Consider the following 21524-nt stretch of genomic DNA (forward strand, 5'->3'; position numbering starts at 1 on the left):
ATATATACAAACACACACACATATACACTGTTTTTTTATATTCAAAACATTTTTAGGCTTAAAATGAAAATTTAGAAAGAAATTTCACTGAGGATCACTTCAATAAGTACATCAGGCTGACTAATAATAATGCTTGACTTTCCTGTCTTTTAGGTTTGGCTAGAAGCCACATATAGCAAATTTTTGAAGTATGCAACATTTTTTATTGTGTCTATTTCTTGAGTTTTAATTGCAAATGTTTATATTTTATTTATATACAACAATATTTCTATTTATAAAAGTGGTATATATTTCTATTATAAAGCTGAGGTAATCCTCAGAATTAGCTGAAAAGCATTTAAAAAGACTACATTGCAATTTAATACCTCATAGATATTAGCTTCATTCCTCCCAGGAGTATTCCACATCATTTTTTTTTTTTTTATTGTCCTAAGAACATTTGCAGCACGAAGGAAAGGATGCCCTAAGTCTACTTCTTTTGCTATCTAAGGAAAGATATTCTGATAGTCGTACTCTGCCTGACATATATAAACTAACTAAATTTACTTGACTTTTAGTTCATTGTCAAAAGGAGGAGTGTCTCCAAAGCCTGAAAACTAAAGCAATATATCTGCAGTTAAATGACAACTTTAAATGACTCAGAGGAAAGGCACTGCATCTGTCTAAAAAATAACCCATACTGGCTGCACTTAAAAGCAACTGAAATGCACATTCATAGCTAATTATAAACAAAAACTAGTTAACACTTTAAATAAAAGGAAAAATAGCAAAAAGATTTAGAGCCTAGACAAGCAGATGAAAGGGTTCTGAGTTGCTTTCCATCTGATATTACTCAAATGCAACTCTGTCTCCAATTACCTGGGAATATGTGGTATTCCCTCATGAAAGCTCAAGATCAGAAAGGGCGTCCATTCCGTGCCTCTGCTTACTCAGAGTCATTTGGAACAAGTTCATCAGAAATATTTCACATTGCAAAAGAGTCTGGAGCCAGACAGCGACTACAGACACTAATCATAGGGTCAAAATAGTAACTTAGTAGGACAGCAACCACCGGGAAATATTTGTGGAGGCAGAGATTTGAGGGAGGAAGTGTTAGTCCTGCGGGAGGAGAGACATCAGTGAATGCTGTGGTGCAGAGATAGGACCATTAAAATGCTGTTTTAACCAGTTGCATGTTCCATGGCATAGGGTCATGATTGCTAGTGATCTCTGGTAAGATCAGACTTAAAGGAGTATCTTATACCTTAGCTCTAAAATAAATGAATAGATAGAAAGAAAAGTACCCAAATAAATAAAGGTTGCCTTCTAAAATGTTCGTTATTTCTCAGTTCAGTGTTCTAAGCTAAGGCTTTCCCTGCCCTAAATTGCAAATGTCTAACAGTTGAGATTGGGAGTTAAGAATGACAGTTGTAAGGTTCTCATTAAAATCTAAGGTCCCAGTTTGCTGCTGAAGGAACAGTAATTGACTGACTTCTGTAAGTCTAGTTCTCTACAGTTTTAGTCTATTAAAAAATAAGAGGTAGTAAGTTTCTCTGTACAAACCACTTTTTACTGTGCCTTTTTTTTTCCCCTTAAATTACTTCACCTTGTTCTTTCCATGGTCAGTAGAGAACCAATTGCTTTCTTGATTCTCACTCCACTACGAATTCTGTTTTCAGTAGACTTATTCTTAGAACATTTTCTTGGCAGTGGATCTCAAATATCAGGATATGAGTAGTTATCATTGTATGTTTAGAATAAGAAGAGCTGCTTCAGAGGAGCATTGCAAATTTTCTTTAAAAATCATTTTATCTTTTAGATTTTAGCAAGTCCTCCTTAAATTTATTAAATTACCTTGTAGCAATTTGATTTACTGCTATGTCTTAAAAATAAAAATTCTTAGAAGCTGTTAGTCTCTGCTTATACTTGTAGGCATGGGGAGTAATCTGTGTTAAGTCTATTAAAACAGGTACACACACACACATTGAGTAGAAAGAAATTTTACAATTATTGCCAGAGTTTGTAAAGTTCTTGGCCATAATTGTTCTGTACTGACATAAAGAAGCACCCTCATTTTATCACAGTATATCTTTAATTCTGCATCTAGATTTTTTATAGAAGAATGAAAAAGTGAGATTTGTGGTGCTGCTCAAATGGGAGGCTTTTCACATTTTGGCAGCAACACATCCCTGTCCCTTCTCATAGTAAAAGTGATATGGAAATGAGATGAAGGGAACTTCAGAAAGAGTATTATAATGCACCAGGCAATTTATACATTATCTCATGAATCATCTGCACTACCAAGTTCATTGTACCATTACTCACGATTACCAAGAAATGGAAACAACCCAAGTGTCCATCAATTGATGAATGAATTTATAAAAAGTACATGTACACAATGGGATACTTTGGGCTATAAAAAATTAATGAACTCCTCCTGTAGGACAAAATGAATGGAACTGGAGATCATCATGTTCAGTGAAATAAGCCAGCAGAAAGACATACTGTGTGATTTCACTCAGTTGTGGAATCTAAAAAAGTTGATCTCAAACTGGTGGTGACCAGAGCCTGGGGAAAACAGTGGGAGTGAGGACTGGGGCAAGATTGATCTTCGGGTACTAATTTATAGTTAGATAGGAGCAAGAAGTTCTGATGTGTTCTTGCACAGTAGAGTGACTACAGATAAAGATAACAACCAGGCTCAGTGCACAAGCCTGTAATCCCAGCCGCTCAGGAGTCTGAGGCAGGAGGATAGTGAGTTCAAAGCCAGCCTCAGCAATTTTGTAAGGTATTAAGCAACTCAGTGAGACCCTGTCTGTAAATAAAATATTTTTTTAAAGGATTGGGGATGTGGCTCAGGGGTTAAGAGCCCCTGGGTTCAATCCTTGTCACCAAAGGAAAAAAGATAACATACTATATAGTTCAAAAGGCTAGAAGGAAGGATTTTGAAATTTTTTTTGCCATAAAGAAATGATAAATGAGGAGGTAGATATGTTTAACTTCACATAAACATTACACATGTACATGTATCAAAACGTTGTATGATACCTATTAATATATACAATTTTTATGTTTTTATGTATCAATTAAAAATAAATTTAGGACTGAGAATGTAGCTCATTGGCAAAGCGTTTGCCTAGCATTCAAAAAAAGCCCTGGGTTCAATCCCCAGTTCCCAAAAAGAAAAAAAAAAAAAAAGAAAGAAAGAATCCCACCCCCCCAAGAAAAATAAATAACATAAAAAAATAAATAAATTTAGCCAAGCATGTTGGCACACTGCATAATCCCAGCAGCTCAGGAGGCCAAGACAGGAGGATAGCAAGTTCAAAGCCAGCCTCAGTAATGGTAGAGTGATAAGCAACTCAGTGAGACCTGTCTGTATATAAAATACAAAATAGGGCTGAGGTTGTGGCTCAATGGTTGAGTGCCCCTGAGTTCAATCTCTCATACCCCCTCCAAAAATAAAATAAAATTAACAAATTTACTTTTTTCACTTAAAAAAAAAAGTGTGCCAGGTGTGGTAGCACAGGCCCATAATTCCAGCTACTTTGGAGGCTGAGGCAGGAGGATCACAAGATCCAGTACAGCCTCAGTAACATAGTAAGACCCTGTCTCAAGATAAGTAAAAAGGACTGAGAATGTAACTCAATGCTAGAGCCCTTGACTTATCAAACACATGGCCCTGGACTCAGTCTCCAGTATGGGGAATAAAAGAAAACAACTCAATGAAAAAGTGTTATCCTATTTTAATGATGAAAAAAATGTATCAAAGTGATGTTCAGTTATTAGAATCTATCACAATTTAGTGGGCTAAGCTTCAATTCAAACCCAGGGTTTTCTGATTGAAAATCTGATATGCAACACCCAAATATTGTCCCTAATAGGATCCGGAAATGTGAGGCAGAGTGGTAAGGACACATTGCATGGGAAATAGAGAGTGTAACTTTTGTGGTATCAGGTGCAGGAGAGGCAGCTGCCCGCAGAGACTTGAACTCTGGCTGGCCCTAGAGCAGAGGAATTGTCAAGCAACTCTGTGGAAGACGGTCAAGGCTACCTAGGGGGCTCTGGCACAGGATGCCCAGGTGATCTGATGCTAACTTGAAGACCACTACAAACTAATTCTGTGCCTATTTGTCTTTTATGTTCTTCTTTAACTTTCCTATGGTAATCTTGATTATGATTAGGTTTTTTGTTGGTCTTTTTTTCTCCTTTTGAGGTGCTAAAGATCAAGACCAGGGCTTTATATGTGCTATGCTAGTGTTCCATCCTAAGCAACACTCCCAACCCAGTATTGTTGATTGTGAATCACTAGAAAGCTGTAATTCTCATTCAATGTGGCAAAAAAAAAAAAAAAAAATGAGCTATACATTCTAAAAGAAGGGGGAAACTGATATTATTTGAAATGGAAAATGAAATCTTTTATATCTCTTATATAATTCATTTAGCATACTTGTTTTGATCAGTTTTATCAATAGCAGATTATAAATATGTAGGAAACTGTTGCTAAAAAGAACACTATCTTTCGAAACCATTTGTCATGTGTGGCATTAGAAATTAAATGCAAATAATTTTTGTATTTCTGAAAAAAGTGAGGAAATTAAAAATTCATACTAAGGTATTGTGTTGCAGATTTTAAAAATCACCTTATTTTCTATGTCACCTTTAGCAAAGTTGTGATTGGATGTCTGTGCTTATAACAGTGGTGGCATACAGTATGTATAAGTTTTTCCTCAAACTGAAAAATGCAGTTGGACTAAGACTTTGGTCTGTGCTCCCTAAATGAATGACAGGTTTATTCACATTTTATTCCAAATTATGTTTTAATTGTCACTGATGAAATAACATTTCAGTTTAGTGGATTCATCCTCACTACCTAAAGCAAACACATCCTGCACCGATCACTAAGTGAACATCCTGAGCATGTTTAAAAGAATTGTGGCAACAAAACCTTCATGGTGCATTTATACAAATAGCATGTTGAAAGTAGGTATCTCAGTGTGTCCAGAAAAAAAGAATTGCCCCTCAACTTTTCAGAAATTTTTTACTAAGATTTCCATACAAAGGAAAATCTGTTAGGTTCATTGAATTGTTGACTCTTCATCAAGAGTTGAAAATCTAATGCTCTTTCTTTGATCTCTAATTTGACTGTTTATCAAAGCTGATTACAGTTTGAATATACAAATCCCCTAGCTTGAAAATCTTGTAAAAATAATGGAGAGTAAAGAATTTTTAAGTATTCTCAGTTATTCGAATTTGGCTTTATGATTGCCATATAGCAATTAGGTTTGGTAAAAGGATCTGTTTTTATGTTTTGTTCCTTTGGTAAAAATCAGTCTTCTGCCATATTGGATCAAAGTGGTATTGTTTGAAAGCCAAACTTGCCATGTACTGAAGTAAGAGCTGTTTTGGTATACATTCAAAAGGAATAATTATGAATAAGTGAAACCTAGTTTATTCCAATTACCCTAATTTAAGGGCTTGTGTTTTCTGGAAAGCTACAAGTTTGTGCTCTCTTTATCTGCATATAAAGTTGAAACATAATAAAATAGAAGTTGACTTAGTTAAACACAATTATGGATTATATCACTTAAACAATTTTAAGATCTTTAATTCTAAAATTTCATAACACATTTATTGTCTCCACTAATTATTGGAGACACTATGCATGATATTTTATGTATATATTAACAGATCAATCTGTTTGCCAAAGGCCACACAGCTAATTTATTGACAGAATTAGAAATAGGGTATGAATCTCCAGCATATCATTCTTTTATGTTTTTAAGTTTCATAAATAATTTTCTTGAATCTTCTAAAATAGTCCAGAAATTCTGTCTTCTAATCTTAGTCTTATTCTTTGTATTTTAAAAAGATTTTTTTAAAAAATGTCCTTCCTGATAGTGGTATACATTGTGGTGCTTTTATTATTTTCCCTTAAACAAACTTTATGTGGTTCTAGAATTGTTTTAGGTAGAAAATCTTTTTTTTTTTTTTTTTAATGCTAGGTAGGCCAGAGCAGATTTTATAAGACTAGAACCATGTCCAAGTAAAATCATGGAACATTGATTCTGGTTTTTTGTTTTGTTTTGTTTTGTTTTAAATCTGATTAATGACTGACTTGTAAATTTATATAAACATTCTAAAATACAAAAAGGGAAAGGGAGGAGACAGTGGAAATGGGAAAAGGGTAAGGAGGGAAGAAGAAAGGGAGGAAAGAGGGAGGGAGGGAGCAAAGAGATAGTGAGAGAGAGAAATCCCTGTTAAATTTTGACAATTCTGGCAAAGAGTGGCAGTATGACACTTAGTTATGACTTTGTAGATACTGCACAGACCTTCGAGAAAACACTGTCCTGAAGTTGTAAAACATTAACCAGCCAAAGCTGTACTATTGTGTTTTAAGTAATGATAAAGATACTTTGACAATTGCTAAAGGGACCATGGGTTTTCTTTTGTGCATAGTTCCTGGTTTTTAATAATCCATTGGCCCTGGTCCACTTTGTCTTCTGATGTATCCAAATGGCCCCAAGTGTGGCCCAGAGGGAAATGATTATAAAAAGACAACTTCTTCATTTACTAGTTCCAGGATTTTTAAAATTTGTTCTTTTGCTTTGTTTTATTTTGTTTGTTTGTTTACTTTTTATTCTATAGCTCAGTGATTTTCAAACTGTGAGTTACCAACTAGGAAATTAACTGAACAGATCAAGACTAATTTTTTTTTTATTCTAATAAAATAGACTGAAAATAGCAGTGTCTTTGGAATTTTTTTTCCCAAATATAAGTGTATGTATGTGAGAGGGAGGGGTGGGGGGTGGGGGTAGGAATGGAATAATACATAAAACAGTGTAATACTAATTTTACACAATGGAATTTGTAGGTGATTTTAAGCAATTTGAAATATTAATCTCCTTTCCAAATTTGATTTCTGAATTTGTGTCAGGCTACCATTCTTTGTATTTTAACAAAAATTACAGCAAATAAATGGGTACACTATCACACTACCACAAAAGGGAGACTTTTAGATAAAATAAGATTATGATTTTTCACTTGTGATCTGTTACAATTGATACAATCTGAACACAATTGTAAAGGGTTCAGAATTCTCACCATAGCTCCATAGCCGAAGAAGGTTAGATGGTTTCTCTCCCCTCCTTTTTTTGGGGGGGGTGGGGGGGGGCAGTCCTGGGCATTGAACCTGGGGGCACTTTCCTCCTGAGCCACGTCCCCAGCCCTTTTATTTTTTATTTTGAGACATAGTCTCACTAAGTTACTTAGGGCATCACTAAGTTGCTAAGGCAACTTGTAATCCTCCTGTCTCAGCCCCCCAATTGCTAGAATTACAAGCATGAGCCACCACACCCAGCTATGTAGTTTCTTAACTTCATGTTTGTACTTTTGCTTGAGAGAATTATTTTCAGCTAATTATTGACATGTAAACCCTGACACATTTGACGTAAACATAAAATTAGTGTTTTCATTTTTCAAGTTAGTATAAAAATAATACTAATAATATAAATAAATTATTTAGAACCTAAAAATGTTCTAAACTGTATAATCTTTTCAATCATATGACATTTAAGGATTTAAAATCCATACTCAACTTCTGGTTGGAATACATAAGAATTAATATAAATAAAATAAACTGGGCATAGTGGCATATACCTGTAATTCCAGGAGGCCGAGACATGAGGATCACGAGTTCAAAGCCAGCCTCAGCAGGGACTCAGCGAGGAACTAAGCACCTCAGTGAGACTCTGTCTCTAAATAAAATAGGGCTGGGGATGTGGCTCAGTGGTTGAGTACCCCTGAGTTCAATTCCCAGTGTCAAAAAAAATTAAAATAAATTTCATTTTTTTAATATATTTTGCCTGAGATTATGTACTGTCTATTACATCCTTTCCTTTTCTTGCATTTTCAGCTAAAATTGACCAAGAGGCAGAGGAGACTTCACTGACAGAAACTCATAAATGGTAAGAAATTTCTTTCCTTTAATATAATATTTCCTCTAAGAATAGACTTGTAAAGTTCTTAGTATATTTCATTCCAAGGAACCAATTATTAGTTTAATTTTTATTTTCATATGTTAAATAAAACTAATGGTGTTTTTGAATTTCTCAATAAATTTCTGAATTTTATTTTTATGACTCTGGATGATGTAAAATTCTGCTGAATATCAGATTATTGGGATTAGCACCTTCTCTTTCAAATAGGATTTAGGACTAAGGTAATACAAGAAAATGCAAGGTAGTAGGAACCTACTAAAAGCATAAAAATTGAAGGGGTAGGAATGATGGTAGTATGAATTGGACATTATTACCCTGTGTGCATATATGATTAGACGACCTGTGTAACTCTACATCATGTACAACCAGAAGAATAAGAAGTTATTATACTCCATTTATGTACAATGTGTCAAAATGCATTCTATTGCCATGTATAACTAATTAGAACAAAAAAAATTTAATCAAAAATTAAAATTTTGAAAAAAAAATGTTGAAGGGTTTTGTAATGAAAACTATTGAATTTCTATAATCAAAAGTAACTTCTAGGGAGGAAACTAAGAGATTCCTTGGGATGCATTTTCACTTCCAGAATGGAGATTTACAATCAAAGGCTAGCATAGAAAAGTATCTCAAGGGGCTGGGGTTGTGGCTCAGCGGTAGAGCACTCGCTTAGCATGTGCAAGGCCCTGGGTTCGATCCTCAGCACCACATAAAAATAAATAAACAAACTAAAGGTTTTGAGTACAACTAAAAAATAAATATTTTAAAAAAAAAGTATCTCAGGAATCTCTCTGCTTTGCTGCCTCATGATGTATTCTTCTTTTTTATCTGAATTATGTATTAGGGTTCCTCAGAAAAATAGAACCAATTAGAGATATATGGGGGTTGGAGGGTGTCAGAGAGAGATTTATTTTCAGGAATTGGCTGGTATGACTATAGAGGCTGGTAAGTCTAAAATTAGTCAGCAGGCTGGCAGGCTGGCAATTCCAGTAGGACTGATGTCGAAATCTTGAGTTTGAATGCAGTCTGGAGACAGAATTCCTTCCACTCAGGAACCTCGGTCTGAAGCCTTCAACTGACTGGATGAGACCCAGCCATGTTAAAAAGAGGGATCTGCTTTTCTTAATTTCTACTGATTTAGATGTTAACCACATCTAAAAACTGCCTTCACAACAACTAGACTGGTGTTTGACCCAAAACTATGTATTATAACCTAACCAAGTTGACATAAAATTAACCATCATACCCTTTAAAGAGAATCTGATTATTCTTGAGGGAAAAAATTCATTGAAGAGGTTCTTTTTCATTACTTTATTAGGCAAGATCCTTATATTCTGTGCACAGATATCACACATTTAGTAGTTCTCAAGTTGATAGAAAATATTGTCTTAGGCAAATTGTTCATAATTGGTCATTTTCTATGGAAATCAAAAACTGAGCTCAAGACCTTAAATCATAACAGATTTCAGTTAGTTGCATGAAAAAAAATATACTGGCTAATGATGAAATTGTTAGTAGCCATTTTTTATAATTAAACAAGTCACTCTGACATTCAGAAGAGAAAATAATAATGGGTCATATGAAGCATTTGACATTTCCCCAGAGAAATATCATTTTCTTGGCAGTCTCATGTAACCTGGGCAATGATTAATACTAATTCTGTATAGGATGACTGTGTAACCTTGGCTCCATGACCATTGAGTCTGATTCTTGCCTCCTACAGGTAATAGCTCTATGACCCTGCACCAGTACATAACCTTCAGTTATAGTATCTATTTTGTAGAAAAGGATTAAATGAGATAATCTGTAACAGATGCTTAGTATTTTTTAGTAAATGATCAATAGATGTTAACTGCTGTGTCATTTTTGCACCATCATTATTATTAGTATCAGCAATTAACAAAATTTTGTGGTGGAAATAGAAACCAGAGTTAGATGTTGGACTCAGTATTTGTTTTTGTTTTTCATTCTTTACATTGAATCCACTACTGGGTGCCCCAGCATGGTTATGGAGCATGAATTTTGGCATTAGACCTATATTTTGGTGTTTGCAACAAACGGCTGCTAATATAGCTCTAATGATCTACCTCTACTTGTGAATCCATGTCTTTATCTGTGGGGGAAAAAAAAGAGGAGCAATACCCACATTTTAAATGTGGTGATCAGTTTATGATAAGTAAATTAAGTGATATAAAAACATATGTAAAGCACCTATATCTTAGAGATTTTTCAAAATTCCCTTCCTTTATATTCACAAAAATACCTAAGAGACCAACTTTGAGAATGAACTCTTTTTTCAACAAACATTGGATTGGCGGAGGACATATAAAAGAGTCACTTACCAGTTCTAGAAATTGTTCTAAGGGCATACAGCAAATAAAGAGTCATTTAATCAAGAAAATCTACTGAATCTTGGTAAGAACAGGTTGTGTTGGTGGTGTGTGAGTCATATTCCATTCCTCTCAATGTATCAAGAACTAATTTCAAGAAAAAAGGTTGAAAAAAGTTTGGCCATAGAAAATTTGAATTTCCATATTCAAAAGTAAATCCTGGGAGGAAGTCAGGAGTTTCCATTCAATACACTCTATTTCCTTTCTGACTCAATTCTCTCTTCTTCCCCATTCTCTTTATATAATCAAGGTTTCCCAGAAAAACAGAACCAACTAAAGATATGTGCATACATCTCCAATCTTATAGGAACTGCTGCAGGAACTCAAATATAGGCAGTTGTCAAGTAGGCAGCAGCCCCTACTTACAACTCCAGGAGGAAGCTCTTATCCTGTGTGGACAGATCAAAACTACTGGACCCTAATACTTCCACCAGGATGGTCTATGCCAGGAAAGGTGAGGGTGGGGACCATGAAGGTTAGGGACTACCTACCTCAGCTTCTACTTGTAGAGGGTTTCCCTGTGGGAGAAGCAGCCCACTGTCTCATACCAACTTCAGCTCTGGAGTAAGTGCACACATTTTCTGCTCAACAATCTTCATTTCCTTCTGAGAGGACTGATTTTATCAAGAACAGATTATGTAGATTTTCATACCTATGGGCTCTGTGAAAAACTACAGAGATCTTGGTAGAGAGCAACTAAAGAGAGCTCTTGTAGTTCCATGATATAATAACAACAGGCCAAATGGAAAATGCTTTGTAAATATAGTATACATACAGGAAAATTAATAAAATTCCTTTCAAAGCAATTTGTCAGCTTGCTTTAAAAGGAATTTTATTAATTTTTCCTTGTTGGAGTACCTTTTAAAAAAAATGTCATTCCATTTAAAATGAATAAGCTGAACTTCCATGAGAAATTCAATAGAGAAAACGAGGAAAGAAGACAGTAGGAAGGATCCTTTTGGGGATCACAGTCAACCCTGGCAGTCAGGAAATCTGTGCATAAGTGTACTGTGCTGTATCCACACCCATGAGCATCAGGTTGGGATGTGAGGCAGACATGGAGACATTCTCTAACTAGTGTCAGGTTCATCAATGTATGTTATAAGCCTTTCTAGTATTAAGGGCTTTCACACAACTTCTGACCAATCTTGACTGGTTGGCCGGTAAATCACTCTGACCCAGAGAAGCCAGACTGAAAAATAAAATCACCCACTACAGTCCTACATACCATGTAGCTACTATTGACAAAATAAGTATATCAGCATCAGCTGAATTAAGTGCTTCTCCTAGGACTATTCATGTGAAATGCTTCTGCCTGGTGTGCTGAGGGTTTCCACTCAGCCAGACTGGCTGGCTCTTCTCATGCATTTGAAGGAATTATGGATTTTGACCTGCATTCTAAAGTCTGGGTCTCCTTTTCCCTATGAGGCTTGACTGTTTCGTATACCACTCCATCCCCAAGAGTGAATAACCAAATATGCTCTCTATCTATATAAACATCTTTAGGATTCAAAGCCATGGTGTTTATGGCACTCTTCTTTGTGCTTGAATTAACCAAAAGTTTCTTTACCTTCACTCCCTGCCACCCCCCAACCCCAACCAGAACTGAAAGAAAACACACAATCAGTTTATTTGATCTCTAAATATTTCATTTGCCTCAACAAGGCCTTAAGGGAGACAAGAACCAGAAATATGTATTTATTCAGGCCTATGATTTCTCAGTCTTCCTTCTAATTGGTTATTCTTATTATGTTCTATGTATCATGGTGTCATAAACCGATGAAATCCATTCTGGAGGTGGTTTGCTTGCTTAAACTGATCTTCAGTTTCCACACTTCTATTAGCCCTTTTACCTTGAAACAGAAAATAAACAGGGAAATTTCAGTTGTATGATTATATTGAAAAACCTCCCAATCCAAAGAATTTTCTGGTGAGGTGCTTTTTTTTCCCCCCATAACTTCAGTGATGTTATTAATGCTCAAGAAGGCTTACATTTACTTTATACCCTGTGACAAGAGACTCAGTGTCAAATTGATGACCAATTTAAGTGCTTTGATTTTTTGAAATGAGAGTCATTTACAGAATATTGTGACTGCTGAGTGAATCTATCAAATGCCTTTAGGATCAAAAGATGATCCTATCGTCACTAAACAACCCTTTCTATACCAAAAGATGTTGCCCAAAGGTTTTGAGGCAATTTAGTATTTCATGTGCTCACCCAGGTTACCATTCTATGAAAGAAAGCAGGATTGTGTGGTGGACAGGGCCCTGACATTTCCTCTGAACCAGCTCTGTCACTCCAGAATGCAACTGGATAAACCACAAAGAGCCTTGGCCTCATTTGTAAAAGGGACAGAACCTCATCCTTCCTTTTTATCCTTTTGGTCTGGGAGAATGGAATGGCTCTCCTTTGCTGTTCATAAGTATGGCTGATAGGAGGCCTTGCTATGAAAGCTTATTCATGTGCAAATGTTTTGTAAATATAGCACACATACAGGGTTGTAATCTTGCTTTGAAAGGAATTTTATTAATTTTTCTTTGTTGTAGTGCCTTTTAAAAAAAATGTCTGTCATTCCATTTAAAAATGAATAAGCTGAACTTTTATCAAGAAAATAATTAGAATTGTTTTCTATAGTAGAATATTGTATTTTCAGATCATTTTATTTTATGACTAAATAAAAACATTCAAAAGAAACAATGGTAGTATATGTTTAAAATGAGTCAGAACATTTTCATATTTGTTAGGACAATAATTTTATGTACTAATTCTGACTGTTTAATCATGCCTTTTTCTATTAATCTAAAAAGTGGAACTTTGAATTCCTATTTCACATGAACAAAAATATATAGCTTTTGAATAAATAAGTTGACTGAACTCTTCAATTCTCCCAGAAAGTAAGGCAACGAGACAGATGAGTCTTGAACCATATCCAAAACTCAAATACAAATCGAACAAATATATTCCAGTCTTCAGATGATTTTATTGGGAAGCCAAGCTATCATATTGTATTACAAGATGGATTTCAGTGAAATGTTGTTAAGATTGGCTACATTCCCACTCTGTGTGTTTATTTCAGTTTCTCATTTTATTTTTAATTAGCATACATGGCTTTTCTTTAATTGTGGAGAAATATCACAAGACTGACTATGATTGTTTTTATTTTCCCACAGAATTACTTAGCATCTGTGTCAGCTCACAAGCAAAGAATGTAGAAAATTTGGATTTATCTAATAAATGGTCATTCCTTTATATCTAACTTTAAAGAGTAAGAAGGCTAAGAGTTACAAAATCAACTGTATTACACTCTGAAATCTTAATTATTTGGTAAATTATGGGTAGCTTCAGATTTTTCTTTAATTTTTTTTTTTAGTATTTCTTTGGTCTCCATAGATGAAAATCACATCTTGACTTTTTGACTTTTGACATGGAAAAAGAACAGGTTTCAGAAATGCTGTGTATCTATTGCTTTAATATCATTGTTTATTTCTAACATCAATAAAGATGATAGAAATAACTAAAAGTAAAATATGCATCACATTGCATCTATTGTGTTAGATAACTTACCTTTGTCAGTTAATTTAGTTGACATTCTAGATAAAGGAAATCAGGGTGAGTAAGGCATAATACTTGATACCCTGTGGAGTAATGTCAGAGCAACATGCATCTAACCACTCGAACTATTTTAAAGGGATATTTTTCAAGGAAGTTGGTGATTTTTCCTGTGGATGGAAACATTCATTTTTGAAGATGTTTTTATTTTTCAATTGGACATATACATGCTACTGAAAATGTTACATAACACTGTTCTTTTTATGTTTCAGACTAGAAATCTAATCCCCCTCCCCAAGAGCTGAAAACAACTAGACAGCTCAACTGTAATTAATCCTCTTTTGTTTTCTTTCTTCTATTTTTTAGTGGTAGTTGGGGGATGGTATGCATGTATTGAAGTCAGGGCCTCTTGCCTGCAAGAGATATGCTTTAGCACTGGCTACATCCCCAGTCTCTGGAACTAATCTTCTGATCACACCATAAGACTATAGTGAATTTGTTGACTAGAGAAGCAATTAGCACAATCATACAGAAGTAATAAATTACTGTTCTCTGTTTTAGCATTTTGGGATGAATGTTTTGACTATATAGTTTACAAATATACGTAATGTACCACATAGGGTCCTTGTTTTAACTCTTAAGGAGAATACATTAGGTTCCCTTCCCTCTCCCACTTCACTTAAATATTTGCATAGGCAGTTGAAAATAATCAGTAATCAGAGGCAAGAAATAGTAATGGAAGAAAGCACATTTATGAGAGAACTTTAAATCGCACATTTTAAAAAATAAATTCTATTTCTGCATGTAATATTGCTTGAGTGATATTTTACCAAAGCCAAGATTGCATAACAAATGAGTTGAAATGGAAAATTAATCTTTCATGCAAAATAAAAACAACAAAAAAAAAAGGAAAGGAATGTGGGCCCAGTGGTTTCATATAGTATATAACTGTTCTTTCGTCATGGGAGAGAAAATATTTAATCCATCCTGAACTGATGCACACATACTTTATCATGTTTAGTGACTTTGAGAGTGTCAGTTTGTAAAGTGTTTATCCAAGGAATGGACTTCTGGCACATGGATAAAATGAAAAGTGAAATGTTTAGTTCATAATAGGCATATTTTCCAGAATCTTTCTGAGTAACTATCCCAAGATGAATAGAAAGTCTACAGGTCTTTGTTTATCTGGCTTATGCTGGCAGACCATGCAGGCTCCAGCCTGGTATTAAAAACTGAAGTGACATGGAATGTCTTTGCAAAACCCCTAAACAATGACATCATTCCCTTAACAATATTGATAAAGTAAAGCAAAGTTAGAGTTTGTTGGATTCTTAGTTAACTACTTCGGATCCTGCCAAAAGATTTATGTCTGGATACCCATCAGAGCAAGCCTTCCGAGGATTGATGGTAGAAACCTGTATTTCATACATTTTTCTTTCCAGGCCATGTGGCAAATTTTAGGTACAGCACTTTTCTTTGTTTTCTTCTGTGAGTGCATTATTTAAATTTTATAAAATCCACTGGCCTTTACCAGTGTGAGACTCCATGATGCTCTTTGCAGATTTGCTCACCACTTTTAATTATAAAAAGAACATTCTAGGATGGTGGTCTCTCCTGAAATGTTTCTTGTTTGTTGACTTTAATGCATTCTGAATAGAAGAACTTAAGCACTTTCTGCTTTGGAGAATGTTAACAGATTTTCATCCAGTTTGAGTTGATAATTACAAGGGGAAATGCATTAAAGAATCTCTCCCCTTTTAAAAAGTTTTATTATAAAAATGGAAACTTCCATGTAGTATAGGGGCAAGAAGATCTTTTCTGCTCTATTATTTAAAAATACATTTGGGTCTAGAATAAGAACTGTCTCTTGAAACTATGTTCTTCTCCATGTTGAAAGAGGTTAGACCTACTATATTTTTCTGGGGTTCTAATCACTGTATTCTTGAAATACATGTGGTGTTGGGGTGGAGAGGGGGAAGATAATGCTACAAAGAAAGGATTTATCATTTTGTCCACTATTTGGGATTTTATGAAAACAAAGTTTCTATGGATAAAAGTTAATAAAGAAGCTTTCAAATGTATTTAACCATACTAACATTATTCAAGTCCATTATGGTTTACAAATTGATAAAACAACAGATACTCCAGAAAAACTAAATAAAAGCAGTTTTTAAAAATAGTCTAAAATCACCCTGACAGGGAAATATTTTTCTTGATAGAATGAAAACATGAAAGAATAAAACAGTTGTAGATGATTTCCTCTATATACACATTTCATCAGGCAAATTGGAAATCTGCTTTAAAAGATCATTATTAGAAATCATCTGGTAACTTAGACCTCTCCCAGGAGGGAGGAGGGGGCCATAGCTGGTGTCCTAGTATAACAAGAAGCAAGGTGTTCCGCTTTTTTATGTATCTTAGGCTTCCTTTGTTCTCCTTCTCTCTTCCTCTTATCTTTCTCCTTCCTTGTACTTGACTAGGCCAGGAAATGTGGAAATGCTAGGTGGGAAACTGGTGGGCTAAAGGGGGAAGAGCAGGATGGAGCAGCCCTGGACATATTACTTAACAACTTTTACAACTCAATGTATGGAGGGACAATTTCTGGGGCAGGTTATCTTGATAAGGGTGTAGAAAGGGCTCTGAAGGCATTTCAATCCCTCAGGGAGCAGTCTCCAACTTCCAGGACTCACTCAAATTGGCCTCCTTGATCTGAGCTAACTTGATTTACATATCTCTGCCAACTGCCTATCTAATTCTGTCTTCAATAGAACAATAAATGGCAAGCAATAAACAATATAATTGCTCGATGGCATTTTTGCTTCTTAATGTTTATCATGGTGACTTGCCCCTAATGATTCAAGTCTATCTCTTTCTTGTATATATTAATGTAAATTCTTGAAAGGGTGAGTCTGATTGATCCTGAACAGGTAACATGGGCTCAGGAAGTACCCTGTCTACCCCAGCTGGAGCAGTACGTTAGGCCATTTTTTAAAATCAATGTAAGGAAGAAAAAATTGGCACATCAGGAGAGATTAGTGGAACAAAAGGCCTAGAGATAGAGCTACCTTAAAAAGGGAAAATTTGGTGGAATTATTGACTTACCTTTTTTAAGTTGAATTTCATTTCATTGTATGAATATTTAGACTATAAACTCTTACATTATTTGATTTTTTGCTATTTCATACATCAAGTATGGATAAACTTAAAAAGTAACATGAAGAAACTTTTTGACTGATCTGTTTACCACTTGTTTTTAAAGGCAGTATAGTTGTGAACTTGGAGCAACAGAAATTACACCTTGCAGATTTGAAATCAGAGTTGGAGGAGGAAAATAATCACATAAATTCCGATACTTTTCAGGTTGGGCATCTGCATGGAGTGTCAAGGAGGAAGATAGCTATGACTTCTAAGTTGATGGCAGGCTTGTTAAATCTTTCCAGTCTTAGTTTCCTCTATTTGTTTTGAGAATTCAACATGACCATGTAAATATTATATTTAACACTAACTAAACATGTAGATAAGTGTACAATAAACATGATTTTTAAAAATTTTTTCCTTAAAGAGTATGCATTTTTCTACTTTTCAAACATATTTCCTTCAGAAGCCTAAGGTTTTTCCATAGCTCTATTCTGCCTCCTCCTCCCCGAAACACATCTGCCCATCTGGGTGAGACCAAGGTCACACTCCCATTCCTGGTCACATAGTCTCCTAAGAGAAACATTAGAATATTTGCAATGAAAATAGGTCTTAATCCCTCTGGTAATACTGTGGCATGGAAATTTGCATCTATACTGATTTTTGAAAGAGAGGGGTTATTACTGGCACACAAAACCTTAGATTAGTGTGAATAGATGTAGATTTTTGCATGCTACTTCCAGAAGATTGCCAAACCCTATTGTATATTATTTAACCCACTAAAACATTTCCAAAATTGACTGGGGGTTATATAACAATGTTATGAAAGTATATCCTTGCAAAATAATTTGTAGTCTTTTCTTTGGTTTTGGTTGTAATCTTTACATTGTTAGCAGTAAATTATGAGTTTTTATGGATAAAAACTCATGAGTTTATATCAAAATTATTTGATTAGAGGATAGTGTGATTAGGCTAAAGAGATTGGGAATATTTGGTGTGGTTTTTAAAATTGGCCTAAGAAGTATCTGAGAAACTAGACCATAAAACCTTGACTCACTTCAAGTCTAGGAATCTACTAGAAAGAGCCTACAATGAAAAGGTCAGTAAGGGCAACAGAAATTAGAAAAACAATTTCAGTAAATCAGGGGAAAGAAGAAAAATTTGAGAGGACACAATAATAAAGACATTAGAACTGCTATTTTTCTCCCAGTTGTTTGTTGTTTTGAGGGTGTTGTAAGTGAATATCCAGCACATACCCCCATGTTCTTGAAAGCAAAAGTTAAATGGGGACAGACCTCCAGGGATCAGCAATGCTTTATTAAGCAGTGGAGGCACATTTTTAGGAGTTCCCTCCTAAAAAATAGCAACTGGTTAAAGGTCTAATTTTTATAGGGTTAAGTGAGACTTATTCATCATAGCAGAATGTGTAAGTTGGGCAATCAGGGAAAGAGTTGTAGAATGGGAAGCTGTGTAGGTTCAGAGCCTATTGTTGCTAGGAAATGGTGAAAGTCCAGAACCCATTATCTTCCTTCTCTCCCTGAGTCCCATTGTTCTCCTTTTCTCCCCACAGGTTATTTTTTTCATATCTTTCACTTCTTATATTATGTGAAACTTCACTCTGGTAAAGGTGATTTTCATTTGAAGAATTCAGTATCTGCTGAGCATGATTGAATATTGGTGATGGGAGGTACTTTGTAGTTATTGATGTAGAGAACTTAAAATCAGAAAATGTTTGGTTTTAACATTCAAACAATGAATCACAGTGCTCTTGCCATTAAAACAAAACAGATTAGTCTCCTTCTTTTGAAACTACTCATTCACCTTTGCTGTCTTTCTTAGAAAAGAAACAATACCTTGTAGATTGACATACATATTTTAAAAATCTGTATTAAGAGTCTTCTAGTTTTTATTCCTATAAATATAAAGCGTAGGTCTTATTTCTTTCAAAACTCATGCAAGTTACCTTTCCTTTTTCCCATTATGTAAATCTCTTATGTTTCTGGTTAGATAGGGATAAATTTACATAATATTCAAAACCTCTCAACTTTGAAATATGTGTTGTTGTTGTTTTTTTACCCCAATACTCAATTGTCTTTCAGATACAAGCTGGTAGACTTTTAACCTTCTTTAAAAAGCAACCTCTTTAATTAGTGTGTTTACTTAGTGTATAAATGTAAAATGCATAAGACACTTACCTTTTCATTCTGTTAAAAGTGCTTTTCATCCATAATACTATAGAAAATGTGAAATTTGTATGGTGTTTTTATTTTATTTATTTTTTTTCTTTTTTTCCTGTGCTGGAGATTGAACCCAGCCAGAGTCTTGTGCGTGCTAGACAAGCGCTCTACCACTAAACTGCATCATCCCCCAAATTCTGTTTTAATAGCTTAGAAGACTTGAATTTCTAATGTAAATAGTTGAGGGCTGGTGGATCTCTTCCCTGTCTTTACCAATAACGTGGACATACAGTTATTTAGCATTGTAATATTTGTGTAAACTCCACAAATTATCCTGACCTGTAGTGTTTTAAAAAACATGCCCAGATAATAAGGAGAACTAGCAACAAGCTATTAAGTAGTTATCGGTGTCTTTATTGGTTTGCTAAATCTACAGTGAGTCAGTATTACATTCAATTAAATAACGGTATGTTTTCATAACCTATTAGTTCAGGACAAAATATACTAAGAATATAAGGAAATATGAGTAATTTATGTTTTATATTGAAGTGTTTAAAAGTCAGTATTCAGAAATAATTGCCCACTTTAATAATATCATTTTGTAATAGTTGTCCACTTAGCCCTTGCTCCTCTGCCACTTCAACTTTTTAAAAAAATGAGCAGGTTTCTTTCCCTTCCTCTCTCCCTGTTCCACCCTAATCTGTCCCCTGCCTAATCTCAGTGGAAATAGGATTACCTTTCTTCCCCATTTTAAACAAATTTATCTGTCCTTGAGTATAAACCCCACCATGGGGACGAAGTATTCCAGACTTTGGGGATGCTACCAGAAAATCTCAAAAATGACTGTCTCCCAAATTAACAGGTGAGTTACATCTCCAACAGAAAACAAGTGGAGAATAGCCTTTGAATCATCTCTTTAAAAGCTCCCTGTTCATGCTAAAGGGCAGAATCACAGCCTCTGGGACCAGAGTTTCCTGTGCCTCTCCACTGATAGCAAAGCAATAAACCTCCTTTTTCCTTTTTCTTAAAACTGTGTTCTCATTATGAGATTGGCATCCGGGACAAGGACCAAGCTTTTGGTAACAAATTTAATCAAAGAAAGGCACTCTTGTAAAAGGAAATTAAATGTCAAAATTCAAAACCTGATAGCTTATTTTAGGTATAATGCTTAGCATTTGATTCGGAATAAATTCAGTAAGATTTACTCGAAATGAGTAAAAGATGGAATAGTCTGCCTCCCAGGTAATAGTATATAACCCAGAAAAAAGAGAGAGTGAGAGAGAGGTTTTAAGTTAGTTGATATAAAAAAAATAGATATAGAAAGACACCGGCAAAATTTTCTTTGATAATTTCTTAATTCCTTCCTAAAACAGAAATATTTAGGTCCCAGATCAGATTCAAAACCACTACTGGTAAGGTTTTCTGTTTGAAATTCCTAACTGGGTAGATCTAACAATCTGAAAAAAAATTTTTTTTTGACAAAATGAAGACAATTTAAAATATTTGAAGCAAGGTTTTAAGATTAAGATGGGCAAACTCAGACTTAATGTAATGAGGTTCTGATAGAAGCAGATCTGTATTTCTGGACTCCAAGAGTATATCTGGATTTCTAGATTTTTACCTCAGGCCATCAGCCAAATACATTCCAAAAGAGTTAAGGAAATAAACATTAAAATTGAAACTTTAACTAGAGGAACATATTGGGAAATATTTATAAGATTTGGAATGGGAAAAGCTTTGCCAGCATCATAGCCACAGACTATTGATGCTCATTTCTATTTCTGTTACTTATTTCTAAGTGATTCATTGTCTTTTGGTGTTCTACTAAGTAATGAATTGCAGAGGAAACACAGTAATCAAGTTAGTTTAAGAAAATTTTTCCAAACTTGTTATCCACATATTTTTCCAAACTGCCTCTCTTGTTCATTTCACTTTTTATTAATTTTTATTTTTCTCAAATTTGTAAGTGTAGACACAATGAAGTCAAGTAGTGCCCAGCCTTATTTGAACAAGCAGCTGCCTTCTGCAACACCCTTTCCTACTCTTACCTTTCTCTTAATCTGCTTCCCCTGGTATTTTCTGCTTTATTATTCCTCAGTGATGTGCTTGCACTACAATTTCATTGTTACCCACTTAGGCATTATCTGTTAACTATGATAATAGTAGATGTCATTTTAGCTTTCTCTTTCTTAGTCCCCATCCTATCCTACTTCCTTTCCTTAATTTTTTTCTAACATATTTGTATCATAGTTTTTAGTTAAGAAGGTTGTCTGGGATGTATGTGTATACATAT

At 34.7% G+C, this 21524-nt stretch overlaps 1 protein-coding gene across 1 annotated transcript in view; it reads left to right on the forward strand.

Moving 5' to 3' along the window:
* The window catches only part of Fmn2 (formin 2), a 359014-nt gene that overhangs the window by 283044 nt on the left and 54446 nt on the right, over nucleotides 1-21524 (forward strand). Inside the window, exon 12 of the mRNA XM_076832359.1 lies at nucleotides 7895-7946. Coding sequence (XP_076688474.1) covers nucleotides 7895-7946 — 52 coding nt within the window. The remainder of the gene's footprint in view (nucleotides 1-7894; nucleotides 7947-21524) is intronic.

The sequence above is a fragment of the Callospermophilus lateralis genome, chromosome 13 (genome assembly GCF_048772815.1).
Source record: "Callospermophilus lateralis isolate mCalLat2 chromosome 13, mCalLat2.hap1, whole genome shotgun sequence".
Lineage (NCBI taxonomy): Eukaryota > Metazoa > Chordata > Mammalia > Rodentia > Sciuridae > Callospermophilus > Callospermophilus lateralis.